General features: G+C 37.9%; 1 protein-coding gene across 2 annotated transcripts in view; it reads left to right on the top strand.

Annotated features, from left to right (window-relative positions):
- Positions 1–2201: 2201 nt before the first annotated feature.
- Positions 2202–17500, top strand: part of esrrb (estrogen-related receptor beta) — a 101945-nt gene continuing 86646 nt past the window's right edge. The window contains exon 1 of one of the 2 annotated variants that reach the window (XM_079633086.1): positions 2202–2274. Coding sequence is in view for 1 of the 2 variants with exons in the window: in XM_079633085.1 (XP_079489211.1) it covers positions 5700–5749 (50 nt within the window). In the remaining variant the exon portion in view is untranslated. Of the gene's footprint in view, positions 2275–5397; positions 5750–17500 lie in introns of those variants that run through there. The other variant, XM_079633085.1, reaches the window with a different exon arrangement.

Below are 17500 nucleotides of genomic sequence, written 5' to 3'. Positions count from 1 at the left end.
TTTCAATGAACTCAAAATTCATTTTCTTAACTCAATTTTTAATCTCAATGAACTCAAAATTAATTTTCTTAACTCAATTTTTTAATCTCAATTAACTCAAAATTAATTTTCTTAACTCATTTTTTTAATTTCAATGAACTCAAAATTAATTATCTTAACTCAATTTTTAATTTCAATTAACTCAAAATTAATTATCTTAACTCAATTTTTAATTTCAATTAACTCAAAATCAATTTTTTAACTCAATTTTTAATTTCAATGAACTCAATGTTTAAGACAGCCAGGTAACTTGCATTTTTTAAGTTAAAGGAACAATAATTATTTACAGTGTATAGTCTACACGTCTAGCATGCGAAACATACACACTAACAACAGATTTATAAGAAAGGTATGTTCTTAATATATTAAAACAATTAAAATAAAAAGCTTGATGTAAGATATACTTTTCAGCAGTTTTTACTCAGAAATTGCAAGTAAATTTCAAAAATGATTACAAAGAAACGGCAAGTAATGCACTTAATTAAATGTGACATTTTATTTGATTAAAACATGCTTAATTACATTTGAATTAAATGTGAAAGTAGAAAGACAGAAACAGTATTTTCTTGTAAAATATATTTTCGAAAAATCAAGACTACTAGATTTCAAGTTATATTTGCTTCTTATCCGATGGGTTTTTTATTTTTTCAGTAAAGCAAGTTGACTTGACAACTCCTCGGTAATTGTGCTCTCAGACACTAATAGAAATGTTTGCTTTAAAAAAAAAACACACCATTAACTTGTGGAGTCATTAGTTTACTCACAAGTCTCTCTTCCATAACTCCACCTGGCAAATAAACCTGTGTAAATGTAACATTGCCGGCAGAAAGCGTGTGTATTCCGCATGTGTGTGCACAGTAGCTTGAGATGAGATGTGAAGTGTTTGGGTGATTAGTGGTTGTGTTGGTGTTTGAGTTGTGGCGAAACAGCGCTCCCTCTAGTGGACTCTCGAGGAACCAGACTCACTACAGTTCATTCTTTAGGATGTTTAAAACAGGATTTATTATGAATAAACTACATCTCTCATGTCTCTGAACAAACTCTGCTCACATGCTTGCTTATCTCTCTTGTTCTCAATATATGAAAAACAAAATCTCTAAACCATAGTGTTTTTAGAGATCTGCATATTCACCTCGATGTCTTAAACTATATGCTGTCTGTCAGAGGTCAACGCAGACGTGTTCGGCCACCGGTCCGTCGTGACATGTAACCCGTGATGATCAGCCGTCAGTGTGAGTTCAGCTCAGGCCAGACGCTCTGGCGCTCTTCTGATTTATTCATCAGTGAAATCCACCCGATCAACACCACTAACCAGTGCTCCAGTGCACATATCCTCGCACCACACTGGGCAGGACTGGTGGCGGATATGGTTTTAAATTAAAACCATTTACTTTTGCATCATATTAAAACTTTTAATATGATGCAAAAGTCATTGAAATGAGTCTATACTTCTCTATACTGCTGATATAATTGTTTACTATAAGTGTGTCATGCCCCAGCAACCCCAAAAAGGGTTTGAACAAAATCCTATAAATCATTTCCCTCCAAATTTACACATTAGTCTGAGTTCAGTGAATCACATCAGGAAATCTGTGACAGCGTCTCAGCAAAAGTTAGTCAGGATTACAAAGTGTGTAAGGCATTATTTCAAATTTACATAAGTACAAACATTATTATGATACAGTTTCAAGACTTCAAAGTCGTCGCGAAACGGAAGTTGCGATCGTCTTTTCTTCTCTATTGCGGTGAAACGCGTCCCGAACAAGAACACATGTGGGCGGGGCTTGAGTGTGTCTGTGAGGAATTGATTGGATGTTTGTAGTTTGCTATTGGTGGATCTCATGTGAGTGACAGGTTATAACCCCGCCCTCGTCATCAGAGAAGAGAAGAGATGCTGCAAAATTAAGTTAATCTGATTTTAAAAGATTAAATATTTTATAATAAATAGGCTATATATTCCAATAAAGTGGTTCATTTCATATTTTATAAGAGAGTTGAGTATTTGACGTTAAGTTTGCCTAACATAATTCGACCACGAGACGAACAGCCCCGAAGATTACTGACATATTTTATGTGTCTGTCTAAAGTTGTAATGTTTAGCAGGAGTCGCGGGTTCAGTGGGAGGAGCTCGTCATATATGAGCGTCGCGTGCGTCGCGTGGCTCCGGTAAACGCGCGCGCTCAGTCGGAGATGGACACGCGCCTGAGGATGAGCTCCGTGTGTGTGTGTGTGCAGGTACACTCAATATCTCCCGTCTTCTCCTCTTTTCTGGAACATTTACTCCCTCAAATATCTCCTCTTTCTGCTTTCTCTTCAATGTCTGTTTTTAAACGGGAACTTTCCCTTCACACACTCCGCTGTGTTTCACTCTCTTCTATTAAAGCTGGATCATGTTGCTTTTGCTTAATCAGTCAAGTATTACTGTATAGCGTTGTTTCGTTTGCGTAATCATGTTTATAACACAACTGTGCAAATTACTGTGCAAAATATCACCAAATCTTTGCCAGTTGATCGCGCGAAGCTCATTTATCAACATTTACAGTTTCTTTTTCTCTCTCTCGGTCGTAAGTTTTTGTGCGAGCGTTTTACTTTTGCAAAACTGTCTTCAGAAGTGAGATTAATCTGAGAAAGCTTTATTTAGATCGGCATTTTGAATTTTATTATAAATTAAAATTAAATTATAAAAAATGCGTTAGTGTTATTTTGTAATCATTAATGATCGTTATAGCGTTATAATCTAGATAGTTAGATACACGTTTGCAATCAGATTAAACAATATTTAATATAAAAAAACCTCGGAATAAAGAATATAGCTTATTTAATAACTCTACTGATTTATAAAAGAGCTCAAATAAGCAATACATTCAGTGAAACAACTGCGTTTTCTCTTTTTATTGAGTTCAAAACTAATCTGAGAATGGGAATAATAACTGTAACTAATGCTTGAGATCTACACATAAAAGTCATTAATAATAAATTAAACACAACTTTCATTGCAATGCTCTAAATACGAATCAGCTTTTACTTCAAACTCTTTCTGTGCAATATATAATTAGATTCAAATTAATTGTTTTCTCTCTTCTCTTCTCAGAGGCACACGAGGTGTGTGTCGAGCTAAATTAAATCCAGAGATATCTCGTCATTTAACACAAGCTGCACAGTATCAGCGTTTGATATCAAATCCTCTGTAACATAAGACCAGACCGTAATAAGCATTCCACAGGGATTCCACGCAAATCATATGGATTAGGTTCGTGGATGAGTGACCTTTAATTCCACGTTTTTCAATTAAATTACTGTATGTTCTTGAATCCAGAGATATCAATCATCTGCTCCATATCAACGATACAGTAAAAAAAAGCAGATTCGCTCTTACGCTCAGAGTTTTGTGTTTAGTTGCTTATTAGTAAGCATGTGCACTTTAAATATTAAACTGCTCGTCAAAGAAAGGAGGATATTTATTATAGTAACATGCAGATATTCCCAGTTTCTGACAGTGTTACGTTGTTTTACACTGATGTTTTATGATGAACCTTGGAGTTTGGGCTCGCAGCGAGACGTGAGTGATGATCAATATGTGATGTTTTATATTGATTATGGAAACGTGAGCAGGGCGGGTTCCCATCCCGAGTCCAGGAGCTTCCGTGCCGTCACATGTCGAGCCGTAAAAATGCACATATCAACTCACTTAACATCTGAATGATGGACATTCATCAGCGTGATTTACTGTGTGGTGCGTGGTGTTACCCAGCATGCTTCAGGGCGGAGAGTTTCAGCTGTTGTCCTGCGTGTGGTTTGGTCACGGCTCTCGTCTGATTCTCCCCGTCGTCGCACGCTTATAAAGCCAGACTGTGAACGCTTCTGCATTCTTCAATTTCTGCTCCACACTTGCTCTCAGATATTTCAACGAGCCAAGTAGAATTTCATAAACTTAGAGAATAATCCGTCAGAATTGTAAAATGCAATTCTCTCCTGTTTTTAATATTTCACGACACTAGATGAAAGAGATCATTTAAAACCGACGCACTAATATTAGTTTCAGTTTGCATATAATTGAATATAATATACAATAATAAAACAAATGCATCAAAAGTCAAATATAAGTTTTGTCACCTCTAAATGCACGTACGTATTAATAGTTAATTAGCACACAACATTTGACAGGTAACACAATAAGTGGACAAGCACAGGCTTGTCAAACTCTCGTTGATAATAGGAGTCTTGTTCTTATGTGTAAAATAAACACTTTATTCTGCGGTGTCCTTGTTACACGTGTAATTACATGCAAATAACCCTAAACCAAAGCCCAATCCTAACCCTATAGCAAGTGCATGTTTCATTATTATTATTAAACCGTGCTTACATGCATAATTACACCGTAACAATGACACCTTCAAATAAAGGGTCTTTGTTACACTGTTATTATACATTTTCATGCATTAAAATGTATACATTATACATAATTGAGGAGATTCCCCCCTTCTATGTAAAGCGCTTTGAGGTCTCAGATAAAGCGCTATATAAATGTAACGAATTATTATTATAATACATGTATATATCATACATGATTAATATTAGGAAACTACATGCACTTATAGGACTGGGATTGGGGTTTGGTTGAAGGTTATTTGCATGTAGATAATTAGGCACAGTTTATAGTTATTACTACAGTAACAATGACACTGTGAAATAAAGTGTTACCCAAAATAATAATATATAATAATCAAAGTTTTACTCCTCACATTAAAATAATAAGTTGTTTTTGTGCTGCTATATAGTATTTGCTTGTGGGGGTATTTATTTACTAATAATTATTTATTATAATTAATTATTAGTGCCTGTATTTAATTAATATTACACAGTACTTAAATGCCTAATTGCAAAAGGAACATTAAAATAAAGTGTAATCCAAATATAGTAATATATAATAATCAAGGTTTTCCTCTTCATATAGGAAAGAATAATTTGTTTTTGTGCTGTTATATAGTATTTGCTTGAGTCGTGTGTGTGTGTGTGTGTGTGTGTGTGATCATCTGTCATAATTACACTGTAACACAGGAACATTAAAATAAAGTGTAATCCAAAAATATATATATAATAATAATCAAGGTTTTCTTCGCCATATAGGAAAGAATAATTCATTTTTGTGCTGTATGTAGTATTTGCTTGAGTGTGTGTGTGTGTGTGTGTGTGATCATCTGTGGGAGTATTTCAGCACACAGCCCCTCCCCCTGCTCACTCCCCCTCCCCCGTGGCCCCGCCCCCTCTGCATGTTAAGCCACGCCCCCTCAGTGTGTTAAGCCCCGCCCCTCTGAGGCATCAGCCAACAGCAGCTGTTCCATATTCATCAAGCTCTTCAGTCTTAAAGAGACCGACACTGAGCGTGCACACACTCATTCTGCCTCACACACACTCACCAGCGTAGCGCTCGCACTCTCGCTCTCTCTCTCTCTCCGCTTCACCCTGATCTGATCCGACCCCCTCCCCCGCACACTCACACTCACACACACACACACACACACATGCGTACCTGAGTCGGTGGGCTGCACTGCTGGAGGGTCTCTCCACCTCAACTCCCCGAAGCTGTCCGCTGGTGGTTTACGTGTCCGCTGTGTCCGCTTCTCTTCTTCTCTTCCTCCTGGAATGATAACACTGGGCTGATGGACATTTCCGAACTTTGCATCCCTGATCCTCTCAGCTATCATAACCAGTAGGTGCATCTTCTCTCTCTCTCTCTCGCACTAACTCCTGTGTCTGTGTCTGCGTCTCACACACTCTCTGTTCCTGAACTTTACGCTGGGATGCGGTCACTTCCACACGCATGTTTCCAGACACTTCTTCTTCCATTGTGTGTGTGTGTGTGTGTGTGTCCTGCAGCGGGACGCTCTTCTAATGTCCTGCACTGGCTTGTTGATTACGTAAAGTGTGTGAATGAGAAGACGTGGAGAATGAGTGTGTGTGTGTGTGTCCCGAGAGGACTCCTGGCGTCCCGTCTGGGATCTGGAGGAAAGCACTCGCGCTCTATAGACTGGGACGTGGACACACTTCTACAGGCGCCGGCGTGTTATTCATGCTTTGCCTTTTCATATCTTTTTTTGTTTAATTCAACACGTTTTCTACGAATCGTCCCGAGCCACATCTTACATCGGCACTTTCTGAAACATAAACACAGCGTACAGTATGAGCATCTGTGTGTGTGGACGCGTAAACTCACTCTTCGCTCGCGTTCGGCTCGTCAGAGAAATCAACATTGAGCGTAACGTGCAGAACTCCACAGATGGATTTTTGGGATATGGATTTGTTGGTTTACTCTTCAGTAATGTCACATCAGCAGCGCTCTCGCTCGCATAAAGAAATGGGCCGAGTGTGTGTGTGTGTGTGTGTGTGTGTGTTTGGGGTAAAATAGGCTAGATTACACTCAAGTCTCTTAAACACACACATATTTTAAGCTGCGTTGTAGTTTTACACTAAGACGGATTACAGAGGTTGAGGAGAGCTCAGATTGCTCCTCGCATGCAGTTCCACTCTCACATAATAAAAGCTTTATGGAGAATTATGGATATTTAAAATGCATATTTTAATTTAGGGTAACACAAATTATTCCATCTCCACTAAAATTACAAATCAAAAATAGTCTGATACTGACAACTAAAGCTCGATTTCATAATTATTATTAAGAGGTTGTTCAAAATGTATTATTGATTTTTCAAATCTTCATTACGTATGCGTCTCAAACACTGTTATTACTGTATCTGTTAAAGTCTGATCTATGAAATTATTTGATTGTTATATGATCAGAATTATTATAATACAGTCAAATTAATACAGTGCTTATATTACATAATTATTTTTGCATTGAAAAACAATAAATAGTCCTTTTTGCATTCGAGACATTAAACATGATCACACAGTCACATCATAGATGTAATATTAATGTAGAGTGATAGCATTTATTAATAGAGGAACGTGTTTTAGGGATTGCACTGTGCATCTATATGTTTATTAATTTTTTATAAAATAAAAAAAATCAGTTGTATTTAGTGTATTAGAATGTTTTAGGGATTTGGACTGTACATCTATATGTTTATTAATTTTTAATTGTAAAAAATCTGTTTTATTTAGTGCATTTGAATGTTTTAGGGGTTGGACTGTACATCTATACGTTTATTAATTAAAAATATATATATTTAGTGTATTTAAATGTTTAGGGATTGGACTGGGCATCTTTACGTTTATTACATTTTAATAAATAAATAAATCAGTTGTATTTAGTGTATTTGAATGTTTTAGAGACTGGACTGTACATCTATATGTTTATTAATTTTTAATTGTAAAAAATCAGTTTTATTTCGTGTTTTTTAATGTTTAGGGATTGGACTGTACATCTATTCGTTTATTTAATTTTAATTTTATAAAAAAATCTCTTTTATTTAGTGTATTTGAATGTTTTATGGATTGGACTGTGCATCTTTACCTTTATTAATTTTTAATTTTATTTGAAAAAAAAAATATTTAGTGTCTTTGAATGTTTTAGGGATTGGACTGTGCATCTATCCGTTTATTAAATTTAAATTTTATTTGAAAAATAATAATATTTAGTGTGTTTGAATGTTTAGGGATTGGACTGTACATCTATTCGTTTATTAAATTTTAATTTTATAAAAAAATCAATTTTATTTAGTGTATTTGAATGATTTAGGGATTGGACTGTAGATCTATATGTTTATTCGTTTTGAATGAAAAAAATCATCTTTATTCAGTTTTAGCCGGTCTAAAATGTGTGTGTTTGCTTGACTAAAGTAAGTGTGTTGTGCAGTTTAGTCCGTGTTTGCTCTGATCTTGAAGAGTGTGTGTGAGCCTGCTGGGATTGAGCACGCCTGACCTCACATGCACTGGTTCCACTGGTGAACGAGTGAGGATGGAGATCCGCTCGCGCTGACGTCTTCTTCTTGTTCTTCTTCTTCTTCTTCTTCTTCTTCTCTCTCCTCTGTTCGGTGTGTGTTCTTCGCAGGGATGACAGGATTATGTGTGTATGCATAAGCACTGCAGGACAAATTCAATTGAACGATTGTTTGACTTCATTACCGCGTTGGCGGCTGGAGCGCGGAGCGAGGCGCGTGTGTCCGGCGTCTTTATCTGGTCAGGTGCGGGGAAAGAGGGAAAGCAGCTTGGGGAATTGCATTAGCTCTTCTTAAGTTAAAAGCGAGCGCTGTTTGAGCAAGTGTTTCAGGGCTGTTGGGTTAATCAGATTTCTGCTGTCTGTGAGGAGATGCTATCGCCAGTAACCAAAGCGGCCGGCGCTCACACTATCCAGATGGGATCAGCTTACAGTAATTTGGTTTCAGAAAACATTACTCACACAGATCCATGGCTGTGGTCAGCCCACATATTCATGAGCTCGGGAGAGGGTTTCGATCCTCTGACCAGTCCGGCTGACCTCTGGCTTTCAGAAGCATGGCTTTATTAAAGATGAGCGTGTGTGTTTATTCTCCACACACACGTGTGATCCGAGCGCGCTCTCCAACTCGCTCTACACACACGGCTCTTTCGGTCAGGCAGTGAATCTCCATTACAGTAATAGTAAGACATGTCACACTCATAGAGCTTCTTTAGTTGCATCTGCACTCGTGTCTGGGTCAAATATGGACAAAGCTGAAGGGTTTAGAAATGTCATTTAGAATTTTAAAACAACGGTTGGGTTAGTCCATATTTGACCCAAACATGAGTTGAAACAACCCAGCATTTTTTAGATTGTGTGTTTCCAAGAAGAACCCGAAACATCAATATAATCTTTCCACTGCGCTAAAGATTCTTTAAAATGTAAAAAAAAGAATTATTATTATTTCCCGAAATTGATTTTCCATGACATAACTGCAAATTATTATTATTATTTTTTGGAACCTTTATTTTTTAAAAGAGTGTGAAAATAAAAGTTCCGAAAAGGAACATTTCTTGAACATTTGAATAATCTAAACGATCTTTTTGGAGTAGAAAAGATTCCGCGGATGTTAAAGGTTCTTCGCTGAACCATCGATGCCAATAAAACACCTTTACTTCAGGAGTGTGTGTGTGTGTGTGTGTGTGTGTGATGAAGCTGTCAAACTACAACTGCAGAAATCTGAACATTTACAAAAATTACAAAATCGATGTTTATTGAGGCAGAAGGAGTGTATTGTAGTGCGAGCTCACACACGCACGCACGCACACACACACACACACACACACACACACACACCTTTTGTCAGTGACCCCACCGTCGTCCAGCGCTCTCTCTAACACACACACACACACACACACACACACACACACACACACACACACAAACACACACACACACACACACACAAACACACACACACACACCCTGCGTCAGTGACCCCACCGTCGCCCAGCGCTCTCTCTCTCTCTCTCACACACACACACACACACACACACACACAAACACACACACCGTGTGTCAGTGACCCCACCGTCTCCCAGCGCTCTCTCTAACACACACACTCACACACACACACACACACACACACACACACACACACACACACACACACACACACACACCCTGCGTCAGTGACCACACCGTCGCCCACCGCTCTCTCTAACACACACACACACACCCTGCGTCAGTGACCCCACAGTCGCCCACCGCTCTGTCTAACACACACACACCCTGCGTCAGTGACCCCACCGTCGCCCACCGCTCTCTCTAACACACACACACACACACACACACACACCCTGCGTCAGTGACCCCACCGTCGCCCACCGCTCTCTCTAACACACACACACACACACACACACACACACCCTGCGTCAGTGACCCCACCGTCGCCCAACGCTCTCTCTAACACACACACACACACCCTGCGTCAGTGACCCCACCGTCGCCCAACGCTCTCTCTAACACACACACACACACCCTGCGTCAGTGACCCCACCGTCGCCCAACGCTCTCTCTAACACACACACACACACCCTGCGTCAGTGACCCCACCGTCGCCCAGTTCTCACCGCGTAACCTTGGCATCCTCGCTCGCCATGACAGCAGTTTAAAAATAAACCAGCTCTGTGCTGAGGATAATACATCCGCCAATGCATGCTGTGTGGGGGGTCTCATGCACACACACACACACACACACAGTGCCTCTGCATCTGAGTGAAACTTCAGGATGAGATTCCTCCCGTATTAACGAAGTTTCAGTTTTTTAAACTCATTTGATTTAACTAATAAAAACATTTTATTAATATATAGATACTGTTGTATTTAAGCGATATGACAGTTATTATTTTTATTTCAGTTTTAGTTGTATTTATTTTAGAATTTTTATTTTTTGCCTTGGCATCTATTTTGGTAACTGTTTTTTTTTATTCAGTAAATGTTCATTTCGTTGTATGGTTTTGGAATTATTAAACTATCATCCTCCACCGCATCACTCGCTTTCAGTCGGCATCAGTCTCGCTAATCAAATGTTGTGCGGGAAAATGCGAAGTCCGCTAATTTACACTAGTGTGTGTGTGTGTGTGTGTTTGTGTGTGTGTGAGAGAGAGAGAGAGAGAGAGAGAGAGAGAGAGAGAGAGAGAGAGAGAGAGAGAGAGAGAGAGGCGTGAGGCCGAACACACGTTTATGCGCGGGCGTTTATCAGGGAATGCTATTGGTATTGAGCGGCCAGTCGTTTGAAGGTTATGTTTCTGAGCAGTAATTGAAATGCAAAATAACATTAGGATCGATGGTTAGCTCTGTTTATTTATGAAATCAATATTGAAACGGTCTGTCACCATTGCGGCTCTGATTCCAGCTGACAGTCCAACTGAGTCACGCTCGGCGCTCGGGGGTTAGGAGGAAGTGATGTCATCACGCTCGGCGCTGGGGGGTTAGTAGGAAGTGATGTCATCAGTCTCGACGCTGGGGGGTTTAGGAGGAAATGATGTCGCCACATGTGTGTGAGGTTCCTGTCGAGCTCGTTTGCTGTGCTCTGACAGGATTCTGTGGTGTGTGTGTGTGTGTTCTTCTGTTACGTTGAGTTTGGTTTGCATGCAGAACTAATAATTAAACAAAATTAAAGCATTTTCTTACCAATCAAAACCTTGAGGTCAGAATGATTTACAGTATGAAGTCCCCCAAACAGGGGGGTGGGCTCGAGTGTTTTGGGGGCGAGGCTCGAGTGTTTTGGGGGTGGGCTCGAGTGTTTTGGGGGCGAGGCTCGAGTGTTTTGGGGGTGGGCTCGAGTGTTTTGGGGCGGACTCGAGTGTTTTGGGGGCGGGGCTCGAGTGTTTTGGGGGCGGGCTCGAGTGTTTTGGGGGCGAGGCTTGAGTGTTTTGGGGGCGGGCTGGAGTGTTTTGGGGGCGAGGCTCGAGTGTTTTGGGGGCGAGGCTTGAGTGTTTTGGGGGCGGGCTGGAGTGTTTTGGGGGCGAGGCTCGAGTGTTTTGGGGGTGGGTTCGAGTGTTTTGGGGGCCGGCTCGAGTGTTTTGGGGGCGGGGCTTGAGTGTTTAGGGGCGGGTTCGAGTGTTTTGGGGGCGGGGCTCGAGTGTTTTGGGGGCGGGTTCGAGTATTTCGGGGGCGGGCTGGAGTGTTTTGGGGCGAGGCTCGAGTGTTTTGGGGGCGGGTTCGAGTGTTTTGGGGGCGGGTTCGAGTGTTTTGGGGGCGGGCTCGAGTGTTTTGGGGGCGGGGCTATCCTACATTAGGGTTATTAAACAGCAGAAACTCAATAATCAGATGTAAAAATAAAACACGGCTTAGTTTTCAGTGTATGAATTAAATATATCCTGATTCTTATTAAAACTACAGAAGTTATTCAGCCAAGAGCAGCGAGTGATTTGTTCATGACCGCAGTTATTGCAAGCTGGTGCGATATGCATATCGCAATATATATTTGTGATATTTGGATAATTTGTCTATATTGTGCAGCCCTGTTATACAGCGCTGGTGTGTGTGCTCATGTTGACCTGTGAACGCTCATCATCAGGAGATCTGCAGTTCGTGAAGGCCTGACTCAGACCCGAGTCTGTTGTGTTATTACTTTAAAATACTTTTGTTGTATTATTTTCCTGTTATCACTGTAAGCTGCTTTGATACACTCTGTACTGTAAAAAGCGCTGTATATATAAAGGTGACTTGACTTGACGGAGAGTCTGTCACACAGCACTCATTCACAATCCTCAGTTTCCACACTGAGTTGTGTAACGCTCGTAGTAAAGCTGGCTTTAATAATAATCTGATCAGTGTATGTGTTCATCATCACACATTAAGTTTCCTGGAATATTATAAGTACTGGATGTTGTATGTACAGTAAGCGCACTACACGTGTATTGATTACTGGACGGTGTAATTAAACTAATTTTATATCTGTCTCAAACACACGTTTAGATGCTCATTCTGTTTGATTTGGCGATGAGGGTTGGACAGACATTACAGTGAAGTACCGTATAAGTACAGTAATAGTACAGTGGTAATACAGTGAAGTACAGTAATAGTGCAGTGGTAATACAGTAGAAGTACAGTAATAATACAGTAGAAGTACAGTAATAATACAGTGGTAATACAGTAGAAGTACAGTAATAGTGCAGTGTCAATACAGTGCAGTACAGTAATAATACAGTGGTAATACAGTAGAAGTACAGTAATAGTACAGTAAAAGTACAGTAATAGTGCAGTGGTAATACAGTGAAGTACAGTAGAAGTACAGTGGTAATACAGTAGAAGTACAGTAATAGTACAGTGATAATACAGTAGAAGTACAGTAATAGTACAGTGGTAATACAGTAGAAGTACAGTAATAATGCAGTAGAAGTACAGTGATAATACAGTAGAAGTACAGTAGAAGTACAGTAATAATACAGTAGAAGTACAGTGATAATACAGTATAAGTACAGTAATAATACAGTAGAAGTACAGTAGAAGTACAGTAATAGTGCAGTGTCAATACAGTGAAGTACAGTTATAATACAGTGGTAATACAGTAGAAGTACAGTGTTAGTACAGTAAAAGTACAGTAATAGTGCAGTGGTAATACAGTGAAGTACAGTAGAAGTACAGTAATAATACAGTAGAAGTACAGTGATAATACAATAGAAGTACAGTATAAGTACAGTAATAGTACAGTGGTAGTACAGTAAAAGTACAGTAATAGTGCAGTGGTAATACAGTAGAAGTACAGTAATAATACAGTGGTAATACAGTAGAAGTACAGTAATAGTGCAGTGTCAATACAGTGCAGTACAGTAATAATACAGTGGTAATACAGTATAAGTACAGTATAAGTACAGTAATAGTACAGTAAAAGTACAGTAATAGTGCAGTGGTAATACAGTGAAGTACAGTAGAAGTACAGTGGTAATACAGTAGAAGTACAGTAATAGTACAGTGGTAATACAGTAGAAGTACAGTAATAATACAGTAGAAGTACAGTGATAATACAGTGAAGTACAGTAATAGTGCAGTAATAATACAGTAGAAGTACAGTGATAATACAGTGAAGTACAGTAATAGTGCAGTAATAATACAGTAGAAGTACAGTGATAATACAGTATAAGTACAGTGATAATACAGTAGAAGTACAGTAGAAGTACAGTAATAGTGCAGTGTCAATACAGTGAAGTACAGTTATAATACAGTGGTAATACAGTAGAAGTACAGTGATAATACAGTGGTAATACAGTAGAAGTACAGTAGAAGTACAGTAATAGTGCAGTGTCAATACAGTGAAGTACAGTAATAATACAGTGGTAGTACAGTAAAAGTACAGTAATAGTGCAGTGGTAATACAGTGAAGTACTGTAGAAGTACAGTGGTAATACAGTAGAAGTACAGTAATAGTACAGTGGTAATACAGTAGAAGTACAGTAATAGTACAGTGGTAATACAGTAGAAGTACAGTAGAAGTACAGTAATAGTACAGTAGAAGTACAGTAGTATTACCATAGTAGTGCAGTAGTAGTAGTAGTAGTAGTAGTAGTAGTACTACTGTAGAAGTACAGTAGTAGTACCGTAGTATGTACAGTAGTATGTGTAGTAGTTGTAGTAGTAGTAGTACAGTAGTAGTACTGTAGTAGTAATACAGTAAGTACAGTTGAAGTACATTAGTAGTACCGTAGTAATACAGTAGTAGTAACGTAGTATTGCAGTTGAAGTACAGTAGTAGTAGTAGTAGTAGTAGTAGTAGTAGTACAGTAGAAGTACAGTAGTAGTAGTATTAGTAGTAGTAGTATTAGTACCATAGTAGTAGTAGTAGTAGTAGTAGTAGTAGTACTACAGTAGAAGTACAGTAGTAGTAGTAGTAGTAGTAGTAGTAGTACAGTAGAAGTACAGTAGTTGTAGTAGTAGTACAGTAGAAGTACAGTAGTAGTACAGTGGAAGTACAGTATAAGTACAGTAGTAGTAGTAGTAGTAGTAGTAGTAGTACTACAGTAGTAGTACAGTAGAAGTACAGTAGTAGTAGTACAGTAGAAGTACAGTAGTAGTAGTAGTAGTAGTAGTAGTAGTAGTAGTACCATAGTAGTAGTAGTAGTAGTAGTAGTAGTAGTAGTAGTAGTACAGTAGAAGTACAGTAGTAGTAGTAGTAGTAGTAGTAGTACAGTAGAAGTACAGTAGTAGTACAGTGGAAGTACAGTAGAAGTACAGTAGTAGTAGTAGTAGTAGTAGTAGTAGTAGTACAGTAGAAGTACAGTAGTAGTACAGTGGAAGTACAGTATAAGTACAGTAGTAGTAGTAGTAGTAGTAGTAGTAGTAGTAGTACAGTAGTAGTACAGTGGAAGTACAGTAGAAGTACAGTAGTAGTAGTAGTAGTATTAGTACAGTAGTAGTACAGTAGTAGTACACTACCGTAGGAAGAGTTTACATAGAGGAGAGCAACAATGACATGAATAAGCTGTTCATTTAAAACATGGGTCACTTTATATTAGGTGTCTTTACTATTATGTACTTACATAAAAAAAATTGGTAACACTTTATTTTACAGTGTTCTTATTACATGTGTACATGTACTTACCATAGTAATAACAGTAAATATGGCATAATAACATGCAACTAACCCTCAACCTAATCCTAATCCCACCCTAGCCCTTTAGTAAGTACATGTAGTTTATTAATAGGGGTGATCGGCACAACCTAACGCGGGGCTAGTTGTCACACACTTGTTTTAAACACTTCCACACATGCATGACGACACTTACTGTATTTACTCGTTGCCATATCAACATATAGAGAAAAATTGCGGCACAATTCAGAAATCTTTGGAAGATATCACTGAACATGTATTTGACCATAGCAATTCTTAAGTTAATATTCCATCTCTATTTTTGGTCTGATATTATTTTATAGCTGTGTTTTCCGGTGTGTTCGTTGTCAAACTCAAAAATTATTTTATTTTTAATTATTAAAAAAATGCCATTCTTTTATATGAAAAAGTTAATAATTGTATTTTTATTGAGAACATAGTTTAGTTTGTCTTGTATATGTTTTTGATTAGATCAGATGGTTATCGATGTGCCGCACCTATGGGGCATGTTGTCACATTTCACTTCCATTATTTCGGGGTATATCAAGAAAAAAGTATACACTGTAATAATGAAACAAAACCACATAATTGTACTAGACATGTGGGAAATTAATGTGGGGAAAAATAAATACTCTGAACCTTTACACAAGCGTTAGGTTATGCCCCGCTCTCCTCTATTAGTCAGCACTTACATATATAATCACACTGTAATAATGACACCTTATAATAGTGTAACAACACATTTGTCTACTTATTTAGTTGCTGTTGTACTGTAAACTCTTGTGCTTGATGCATACGGGTCAGGCTAGTACAGGGTTACTGGTATTAGCAGGTTTAAGGGTAAAACTGTGTTATTACAATTACAGAAATTAATAGAAAATTATAATACAAGTACAATGCAGAAACATGCATGTTTACTGATATTTACTGATTACTGATATTTCTTGCGTGTTTTGGCATGTGATATTAAGTAAAGATCATGTTCCATGAAGATATTTAGTAAATGTCCTACCGTAAATATATAAAACATGTATTTTTGTGAGTGAATGCAGCACAATCGTGAACATAAATGCACAACTTTAAAGCAGATTTTCTCAATGTTTAGATTTTTTTGCTCCTCAGATTCTAGATTTTCAATAGTTGTATCTCGACCAAATATTGTCCTATCCTAACAAACCACACATCAATGGAGAGATTATTTATTCAGCTTATTCATGATGTATACATCTCAATTAAAAAAAAACTGACCCATGTGACTGGTTGTGTGGTCCAGGGTCACATGATCCCGCAGTGAAGCGGAGTGTCTGAGTGTGTTTTCTGGAGAACATGTTCTCTTCTGAAGCGGCTTCAGCTGGACGAAGCATTGATCAGTGTGTGTGGTGTGTGTCGTCACTGGAACATGATCTCAGGATTGTCAGCGAGGCAAGCTAAAAATAAAAATGCTCTACTTGCACATTATTATGCATTATAATATTGGTGCATAAACATTATTAAACATGTCATGATTTTTAACTAGATTTCAGTTGTTCTTCATTTAAAGTTGATGTTGTTGCACTGTAATCACACACAAAGTGCACAGTGATATTAATATATGGTTAAGGTTAGTTGCTTGTAATTACACATATTTGTCTGTTATTACTACAGTAAGTGCGTGCAACTGTCAGCTTAATATTTCTACTGTATTTGACTATATTGAACATTTTTAATGTATAATGTTTAATTCTTGTGTATTGTCCTGTAAGTTTAAGTCATATCTGAGCAAATACATTATATTGACATTGAAAATCATACAGTAAGGTTTCATAAGGTAACGTTAGTTAACATGAACTAATAATGAACCACTTCTACCGCATTTATTAATCTTTGTGAATGTCAACATTTACTAATACTTTATTAAAATATTGTTAGCATTAGTTAATGCACTGTGAACTAACATGAACAGCTGTATTTTTATTAACTAACATTAACAAAGATTAATAAATACTGTAATGCATTGCTCATGATTAGTTCATGTTAGTTATTAATACTAATGTTAACTAATGAACATTATTGTAAAGTGTTACTAAAATCATTAAGCTAAAAAATATTAAGATATATATATAACTTTATCACCCAACCCCAGTAAACAACACTTAGAATAAGTGCAGAAACTGTAATATCACTTCTCACATTAATGATATTATTATTTTGTTAGCTTGTTGTGGTTAAAGTACAGTTGAGAATCATATTTAAAGTATGTGCGAGTGAATATGCATATGTATTTCTGCGTCTGGCGTGTTGTTGTCTTGTGTTGATGAGCGTTACCGTAGCGATCATACGCATCCCAGATAACTGGTTATGTTCCAAGATCGTTTGCAGTTATGATGATCTTATCGCTCAGTGCTTTCTGAACATTCTAAACGTTTTTTTTATTTATTTGTATTTTAAAAATGTTTTCTCCTGGTTATGGATGTTTAGGGAACATTCAG

The sequence above is a fragment of the Phoxinus phoxinus genome (assembly GCF_949152265.1).
Source record: "Phoxinus phoxinus genome assembly, chromosome: 13".
NCBI lineage: Eukaryota > Metazoa > Chordata > Actinopteri > Cypriniformes > Leuciscidae > Phoxinus > Phoxinus phoxinus.
The sequence above is the reverse complement of the archived record's forward strand: the minus strand, read 5'-3'. Positions and strand labels throughout refer to the sequence as shown.